This window comes from Pyrus communis, chromosome 2 (assembly GCF_963583255.1).
Source record: "Pyrus communis chromosome 2, drPyrComm1.1, whole genome shotgun sequence".
Classification (NCBI taxonomy): domain Eukaryota; kingdom Viridiplantae; phylum Streptophyta; class Magnoliopsida; order Rosales; family Rosaceae; genus Pyrus; species Pyrus communis.
In genome coordinates this window covers 4,583,367-4,593,001 of record NC_084804.1, presented here as the reverse complement: position 1 = coordinate 4,593,001, position 9,635 = coordinate 4,583,367, and the positions used below count along the sequence as shown (strand labels likewise).

At 37.7% G+C, this 9,635-nt stretch overlaps 1 protein-coding gene across 1 annotated transcript; it reads left to right on the top strand.

Annotated features, from left to right (window-relative positions):
- Positions 1 to 3,583: 3,583 nt before the first annotated feature.
- LOC137723648 (cation/H(+) antiporter 4-like) lies at positions 3,584 to 9,553 on the top strand. Its single transcript, XM_068462849.1, has 3 exons — positions 3,584 to 3,838; positions 4,657 to 5,682; positions 6,063 to 9,553. The coding sequence occupies exons 1-3, from the start codon at positions 3,584 to 3,586 to the stop codon at positions 7,188 to 7,190; spliced, it is 2,409 nt and encodes an 802-aa protein (XP_068318950.1). The 3' UTR covers positions 7,191 to 9,553.
- The last annotated feature ends 82 nt before the right edge of the window (positions 9,554 to 9,635 follow it).

Genomic DNA, 9,635 nt, shown 5'->3' with positions numbered 1-9,635 from the left:
GGAGACATTAGGTATTTGCTCATGGATACCATATAACAGAAATATTCACGCATAAAAGTTTGAAAGCTAAAGAGTTGCTGATGCTCAACTCAGTTAATTCTGAGTGAGTTCAGATCATTGTATTTATAGACGTAAATTACATAAATTAAGGAAACTTATCTCGAATTACAATTTTACAAAACTGAAAAAAATACAAGATAATACAATGAATTATCAGTTGAAGAGTTGGATATGAATCCCAACTCTTCTAGCCAGGGCCGGCCCTAAGGGTAACCCAAGTAGCCGCCCGTCTAGGGCCCCCACTTCATAAGGGCCCAAAAAAAAATTTATATCCTGTAATTAGCATATAAATACAAAAAAAAGGTAAGAAATATCATAATTCATTTGTTAGTGCAGTGGAAATGTTGTCTTCATTTTTCTTTGGGGTGTTGAGTTCGAAATACGAAGCTGCCTTTCAGTTACTAGATTTTTCTTAACTTTTCTTGTTTTTCAAATTTACTGTCAATCCATATGTCCAAATGCATATAAAGTTATAAAACTCAAGTCTCTTTGCAATCTTTTTTCTTTCAACTTCCCATTCTCTCCATTTCTATTGAATGTTTAAACCAACTATTATATGGTCTTAAAGATTGTACTTTAAGGTAATCAAAACTTTGAATTATATATTGTTCTTTTCAATAACTTTTTATTCAATGGATTATTTTAATATTCAATGCGTTAGTGTGATGTTGATTTTAGAAGGACAAAAAAAAAAAAAAAACACAAGAGAAACAATTGGCGTTGAATTTATTATACTTGTCAATCTAGTTTTATTATTATTTACTCTCTTGATCATTGATGCGAGAATTATACGACACACAAATTAAACCCTATTTGTGACAATTGTAGTAATGATGTAAGTAGGGATCGTTCTAACCGGGGATTAACTAGGGGTGCTAATCTACTTTGAATTGACTCAAAAACACAAAAACTAAATGTAAAGACTCTTAACAAGACTACTATGACTTAGAAAAGCTTTGAAACACTCAAACTGCCTAAAACAATCAAATTGACTCAAACAGAAACTAGAACTAAATTTGGACGAATTTGAAAGTGTTTATGACTCCAAATGCTTAAGAACACAAAATAAACAGAATTGAATGACTAAGACTCAACAAAATATGGGGGGATTGTGTTTGGATGAGATTAAATTAAATGGACAGATTATAATTAAGGGCAAAATGTAAATATGAATGTGATGAAAATATGGATGATGGAATAGCCAAGGGGTTCTTCTCCACACATGTTACACTTGCATACAAGATGATTTTCAGTTGGTCTTTCGATAAATTATGAAACTCAACACCCCGGGTTAATTAGGTCCGCTTAAATTAACCGTCAAGTTCTCCTTTAAGTTAATGAATTGGATGGGTTTGCGCAACGCAATTCACAACATTCTCCAAAAGTCCTTTACGTGAAAAGCACAATAAAGATACAATCAAAGATCATTAAGCATCATGAAAACTATAAGTGTTGACGAGACATTCGTTACTATGATGAGCATGAAACTAGTGCCAAGAATTCATTTAACGCGATTATTTATAAGCAACCTCCACTACTTGTGAATATAAGTTCATAACTATTAGGTGAAACTCACTTATATTCTAGCGTCATATTCATGCATGAAAATTAAGCGTGCACTCTCAATAAACATACATAAATAAGTTATCAATCAAACGGTTAAACAAATTGAATCCACAACTTATGAAATTCCAACCAAAGGTAATCAATTCATATTGCAAGCATAAACATGGTTTCGAATCACCCCCTAGCTAAAGGGGGTTTAGTTCCTCATACTTACAAGACAAAGAGAATTGAAATTAAACATTGAAATCAAAGAAACATCTAAACATTCCAACAACTCAAACTTGAATTGTATGAACGTTTAGGCCCTCTTCTCTTCCTCTTCGTTGCGGCACAAGGTCTAAGGATAGGTTTTGGGGGGATGAGGAGTGGTTGGAGTGGCTGCAATGAAGAGAAAATATGCAAAAAATGGAAGGGATATGCACGGCACAAAGGGATGGCTGTTTTGAGTTGGTGTGTTGTGTGATTGATTTGTGGTGAATTGAATGGTTTGTATGAATGCATTGCATGATTTGATAGGGAAAGAATGGATGAGAGAGCATGTGAATGGCAGCTAGGAATGATTAAAGAAGGGAATGCATGTGGAATGACAACTAGATTGGTTGGTGGAAATCTGAAAATGCAAAGGGGAATGCTGGAAATGGGATGGAAGGCACGACAATGGGGGGTTTGGTGTGCATGTGACTGATTTGTTTGTTGGGAAAACATGTGAGTGAAGGGTTAAAGATGCATGTGGATGAATTATAGAATGGGAAAGCATGTGAGTGACAACTAGGGTGAATGGTGGCTGCAATGATGAAGTGTGATGGCTGAAATTGCAAGGGAGTGTGCACGGCAATGATGGTTTCTTTGGTGATGAATGTAACTGCAAGGTGTAGATGATTATGGCTGCAAGGTGTAGATGATTATGGGTATAATAAGTGATAAGTGTATGGTTATGATAAGTGATAAGTGTATGGTTATGATAAGTGATAAGTGTATGATATTGATAAGTGTATGATATGTGGTGATGATAAGTGTATGATATGTGGTTATGATAAGTGTATGATATGTGGTTACTATGGTTTGGTCTTCAATTTCGTCCATCTACTTGGCTTTAAGCATATGCAATCCATTTAATGCCCCAAACTACTCCAAAATGCACCAAAATGCACTTTCTTGCTCCTTTAGCCCTTTGAACCTACAAACACATGAAAATAGCTTAAAGTACTAAAATTACTAAGTACTAGTAACATAAATGCAAGAAAACAAGCAAACTAAGGCGCATAAATATGCTCCTATCAATCATCAAGTTTTATTGTTCTTCACTCTCAATCTTAAACTCTTGATTGCAAATATTTAGTACATTTATGTCTAAAAATGTGAATCTATGTAATGTTTAAATAATGTTTGTATATTTATCTTCTTTTGATATTAAATTTTAATGATATTTGATGTAAAAATAAAACTTTTTATGTATTTAGCGAATTGTTTTTTATACAAATCAATATACAAAGAATCAGAAATCAGAAAATTTTAGAACCCTACTTCGAAGGCTCGCCTAGAGCTCCCAAATTCTAAGGGCCGGCCCTGCTTCCAGCTAACACAGACCGTCCATTCTTAGTCGCGGCAACCTGAGCGGGAAACCTCCTTGGTGAAACCGTTTGAAACTTATGTCTTGTCAATAACAGAATTAACCTTTTTGACATCCTAAAGCACTTCTAGGGAAGTTACAGACGGTAAAAAGGGGTGGTGACCGTTACTCTGTTAAAAAACTTGTTCATGACAGCTTTCTCGCTAAACCTAGCTAACACAGACCGTCCATTCAAACTATTACTGTTGCACATGTAAATACCATATATAGACTAGCTCTTAGTTTGTTGCTACGACATTCTTTTTAGAGTTGGAAGGGGTTTCAAATTCGAATCTCATCTTCTTGGTCTTCTAGTGGAGCAGTGGCGAAAATTCGTACCAAGAAAAAATGAATAATGTGATTCATCATCCTGTAACAATATGCACGGTATTTCCGAGTCGTGTTAATTCAATAGGCATATGGAATGCATCACAAACTAGTAGGGTGAGTGTTAAGGCATCGCTATTGCATTTCTCGTTTCCGTTGCAGAACTACACCCTCCCAGTTCTGGAATTTGAAATGACTCTCATCTACGTCGTCACCCAACTCACCCATTTGTTTCTCAATATGTTTGGCCTCCCAGTGCTTGCCGCTCAACTTGTGGTACGTACGTTCCACATTTATCATGTGCCTTTAGTTCCCATGCATTCAAGTTTTCTTTCATCTCTATGGTCGGTCTAGGTTAAATAATCATAGATATATCGATCTCACCTGATGCAGTACATATAGTTGATCGATAGTCGTCCATGAATGTCCGAATTGTCTTACGCGGTCATTTAATTAGGCTTTATTAGAAAGAAAATAATAGTAACAAACAGGTGGATTCAGGAACGGAATTTTGTTTTGTGTGAGATATGAGACAGCTAGCCGATCGCCCTACTGTCACAAATCCCACAAAAACAAACTCCCTCTCCCACTACCAGAAAATAGGGTTGCCCTACAAATCTTTCCCGACAAACCACATTTTGTCGGGTAAAGTACTTTACTTGACAAAATTTTCAGTTGTAGGGCAAAACCAATCAACATTTAGGATTTACTCAAAATCTTTACAAGAAGGAACAGAGTAATAGGGCAAGGTTATATTCGTTGGACAAGTTTTTGGCGCCAAGTTTAATATATAGCGATTGACAAAGCTAAAATGGTCACACCAAATATGTTTGGTTTTTTTTTTACCTAGAGACCATGAGTTTTTTTAACTTCGTTAATTAACTCATGAGTGATGCTACATTTACCACATATTTGTACATTCATTTGCATTATCTCTCTAATAGAGTAGAGCCCGCAAACGCATGTGGGTCCTATCTGATGGTATAACTAGGTAGTAAGAGTAGCATTTTTGGTGAATTATATTTACTATAGCGGTGACATTATTTGACCAATTAACGGACACCTATTTTCTCAATTTTTGTTGAACCATACAGACTGGAATACTCCTTGGTGATGCAGGACTTGACAGAGTGATCCAACATTTTCGTCCTGAACAAGAGAATCCCATATTTCCTTTTACTAATCAAGAAGTGCTCAACGTAATATCACTGTTTGGATTCACACTCTTCAGCTTCTTGATCGGAGTCAAAATAGATTTGGGATTAGTATCGAAAACCGGAAAAAAGGCTATCTACAACGGCGTTTTAGCCTTGGTGGTGCCTCTAATAGCAGGCTTCTTAACGCTGCTCTTCCTCTCCTGGGAATGGTCCTTAGACGCGGACGAGGTCGTGCAGCTTATTTTCGTAACAGCAATTCATATTCAGGCTCCGTCTACCGTCATTGCTTGCCTCCTCACCGAGCTCAAGATCCTAAACACCGAACTTGGCCGGCTCGCGTTATCTTCTGCACTCGTCTGTGACTTCTTTAGCATTGCCCTAACTACTGTTGCGACGTTGGTGAAAGTCTTGCAGAACGATGCATGGAGGGGCATGATGGACATTGGGGTGATGATAGTCTATACTTTATCTGTTTTCTGTGTTTTCCGTCCAATAATGTTTTGGATTGTGAAAAGAACCCCTGAAGGCAGCCCTGTTAAGGATTCATACATTTTCTTCATCCTGCTGGCATTTTTGGGATCTGGATTGTTTTCCCACTGGTGTGAGCTCCCGATCATGATCGGCCCTTTGATCTTAGGGTTCGCTGTGCCAGATGGGCCCCCACTAGGAGCTACTTTGGTCAAAAAGCTTGACTTTATGGTCAATAGGGTTTTCATGCCAGTTTTTGTGACCACGTCCTTGATGAGGGTTACAGTATCCTTAGAAATGCCTCCGGCTCATAGAAGGGTGGTATTAGGCACCGCCATTGTTACTTTTGTGATTTTCTTGAGCAAATTTGCAGCCTCTATGGTGACTCCTTTGTGTTGCAAGATGCCTCTGAGGCATGCAGTGGCACTGGCTCTCATAATGACCAGTAAAGGCGTTGTTGAGATAGCTGCATACACCATCGCTAAAGACACTTGGGTATGTAAACTTTTACATCAATTCTATAATATTACGTGACATGTGAATATGGTGTTAGGAATCAAGATATAATCTATAAATAATACTTGTTTTAGTCTGAATAGATTTATTAGACTACGTAATTGTTGTCGCAAATTGATTTTTCTATATTGTTGACCACATCTTTAATAATAGTAGAATTCAAATGCACATTCATATTTTGGTAACGATATTACAACAAAATGCTATGAAAATATTAATGATAACATGTCATATTGTTACGGTACGCTATATTTCTTTATTGCTATCAATCTCTTTATTGCTAATAATCTCTCTAATAGAAGTAGAACCCGACCTCTAACACATTCATGTTCTCCATGGTTTTCTTTTGTTATGTGCAGGTTATAGTTTCTGGGGTCTTTAACCATATGATGTTCACAGTTTTATTGAGTGCAATTGTCGTGCCACCTCTTGTGAAGTACTTGTACGATCCTAAGAAAAAATATGAAGGCTACTACAGAAAAACCCTTCTCAATTCCAAACCCAATTCGGAGCTCCGAATTCTCGCATGCATCAACAGAGCTGATAACACCCCGGCCATAATCAACCTTATCGATGCCTCGTGCCCGACTCGAGAAAGCCCCATCGGCCTCTACGTTCTTCACCTCATCGAGCTAGTTGCTCGAACCACCTCCGTCTTAATCTCGCACAACTTACAAACGAGAGCCCTTTCTAATTATTCCTACTCCGATAACATCATCCGTTCGTTCGTTCAGTTTAAAAAAGAGAATGAAGGAGCAGTCTTCGTCCATGTATTTACGGCTATATCTCCACCCCTATACATGTACGACGACGTATGCACCCTCGCGCTGGACAAAAACACATCGCTCATAATCCTGCCGTTCCATCGAAAGTGGTCGGTTACTAACGGGTCTATAGAGTTGGAAAACCAAGCCGCAAGGACGCTCAATTGTCGGGTGCTCGAAACCGCGCCGTGTTCAGTTGGCATTCTTGTGAACCGGGGTCACGTAAAATGCACCAACTCCTCAGTATCACCTACAGAAACGTATCGAGTTGCATTGGTTTTCATCGGAGGGAGTGACGACTGGGAGGCGCTTATGTTCGCGAAACGCATGGTTAGGGACGCGTGCATTAGCCTGACGGTGATTCGGCTGGTGGACGCGTCCGAGGACAAAGAAAGTTTCACCAACTGGGAGGTGGTGCAGGACAATGAGATGTTGAAGGAAGTAAGGCATAATGGTGTAGGGTACGTGAGTTATGTAGAAGAATACGTGGACGACGGAACTCAAACGACAAGGAAAATACGGTCGTTGATGGACGAGGATGAATACGACCTGTACATAGTAGGGAGGAGATACAACGTGAGAAGCCCTCAGACTTTGGGTCTTGAGCAATGGAGTGAGTTCCCGGAACTTGGGGTTATCGGCGACATGCTTGCCTCGGCGGATTATTGCCGCAAATTTAGTGTGTTGGTGATTCAGCATCAGCAACAAGGGACTAGCTCGTAGGTGTTGGCTACTTAGGGAATTAGGATACTTTTTTTGGTGTATCAAGAACACCATCACATGATGTTTCAACTAAAATTATAACACGTTATTTAGTTTTTTTTATCAATATTCTTAGAAGATGGACATATTGATCATTTAGTTCACACCATATTACTACATGTGCAATGCGTGATGACAAGTGTTTTCTCTCGCTACTTAGAGAGTCAAAAACAAAAAAAATGTTTCGAAAACCACAATTTTGTAGCACTTCTTGTAAAAATTCTATGGAAGAAAAATGAAGAGGTGGTAGAATAAGTTGTATGAAAAGGAAAATGCTAGGGACGAGCTCTTCTCAGCCAGTAGAGGCTGGCCCCTGTACATAGAGCCATGGTTTTGCGTTGCAAATAGGCTTCAAACATGAATTTGTCAAATGTCGATGTATGTGAGAAGGATGTTAGTAGTCAGTTGAACTGCATACTGAACATTCCACAATTTGTAGCTTCGCCATTGCTTGTTCATGGCCGTGGAAGCATGTGTTCTCAGATTTATCGAATCATAATGTTACGATAAAAGAAAACAACCAGCAGCAGCTATACTTGTACTTATATTCAAGATAATTATAGCCATTGGCAAGTATGAAACAAGCAAATGAAGGGGGAAGCAACGAACGGAAAAGAATGTGATTATCTAAACAGGAATTACACAACCACCGCCCGTTGCAAACGTTACTTGAAGTAAAATTCTATGCTTTTATAATACAAGTCTTTACAGACTTATCAAGAAGTAACTAGCAACACAACTCGACAACTGACTTACATTACCAGAAAATGTGTTAGTGTTCTCCGCGTGACCTGCAGACAACGCATGCAAAGTTGTAAAAGCGCAAAGAGACTAAATTTGCAGAAGATCAAGAACAGCAGTGTTAGTCAAGCTAATTTAACAACCCAGCTAATCTCTCTGATATTCGAACCCTTTTTGTCTCCACAATCTGCACAGCCCTCTCAACATGATAGCAGAAAACTATGCAGGAGGCCGATCCTGTCAATACTTCATGCATTATCTTTGTATGCACAAAAAACAAGCATCCTCATGACGGTTTTCCATTTAAGAGGTCAGTCAGTTCAGCATCTAATGAAGAGTATGACCTAAATCAGTTTATATGCTGGATTTCATGCCCCATATCCTCGTGGGGTAGAAACATGCCTATACTTAACCTGAACTTCCTATGCCACCATGCAGTACATATAGTTCACTTAAATATATTTAGTAATCTTGAATCATAGTATATAATTCACTTAAACATACAATCTCTGATGTATTATTCAAAGGTTTGAATTCCTAATCAGAAAACGAAATTGACAATACCTAATTTGATGTGATGCATAGTCAAATTACTTCCCCTCACATTTCTGTTTCAAGCTATTTTGATTTAATCGAGAAATGGAGCTTCGGTAATTTAAACTCTTCAGGAAAAGAAAATGAAACTAAAAACTAATTTCTAGAACATAGTAAACCAGAAAAAGTCAGTCAGTCAAAGCGTACGAACAAATCTTCTGGGAACATGATGCCCTGTAGACATAGGATGCACAAGTAGTTTGTCCTCCTCTTTGTGTTCCTCCCTGTTTCTTGTTTCTTATCCAGAAGGGCCAAACCTTCACAGAACTACAGAAAAGTTCTCAACTCCATTTAGCATAATACGAGAAATCATTTCATCAGAAGCATAACTTAATTTTTATTTCAGAAAGTATTCAATGCCGTTAATAATTGTAGCACTTCCATTTTTTTTCCTCAGTATAAATTTTTATGAACTGTTTATTTACTACAGAATCACAGATATGCAGTATCACAGGCTCAACTTCGAGTTTTTACAGTAATTATTACTTCCATGACTATCATTTGAATTTTGAAAATTCAAATTAACAAATGTTAAATTCAGCGTTTGAATATTTCCTTACGAGTAGATATTTAAGAGGATGTCAAAAAGATAAGGTTTAGTAAGAGATTGTCCTTTATAAGCCACTTGATTTGTTTTCTATCTATACAGGCTTACTGCACAGGCTTTCCAATTCAAAATTTTGACACAAGATATTAATTACTTTTCTACGAAACATAATCTTATAATTAAATGAAAATATAACAAAATTTTAAGAGTTAAAAATGACCAGATCAGGCCCAAAGTTCCAGCTTTCAAGTGCTAGCATACTTGCATTGTGAATGTTATTTATTTAAGACAATGTACCGAAAGCTGTGTGTTATATGCGGCAAAAGTCAGTAAGATATCACGTTTTCAAGAATTATAGCGTTCATGCATACTGTAGAAAGCAACTTAAACTTGTTTGATAAGAGCAAAATAGGCATTCCATACAGTTACCTTGGAACAAAAACTAACAAACTATTCTGCAGTGTTGTCAGCTGAAAGGAAGAAAACAAGGAAACAGGATCGAAGAGCTGACAGCCAATAAGGAA

Excerpts from the sequence above, each read along its gene's own strand:
- LOC137723648 (XM_068462849.1), top strand. The coding sequence starts at position 3,584 with ATGAATAATGTGATTCATCATCCTGTAACAATATGCACGGTATTTCCG. Across the intron at positions 3,839-4,656 it reads TGCTTGCCGCTCAACTTGTG|ACTGGAATACTCCTTGGTGA; the intron begins GTACGTACGTTC and ends TGAACCATACAG. Across the intron at positions 5,683-6,062 it reads CCATCGCTAAAGACACTTGG|GTTATAGTTTCTGGGGTCTT; the intron begins GTATGTAAACTT and ends TGTTATGTGCAG.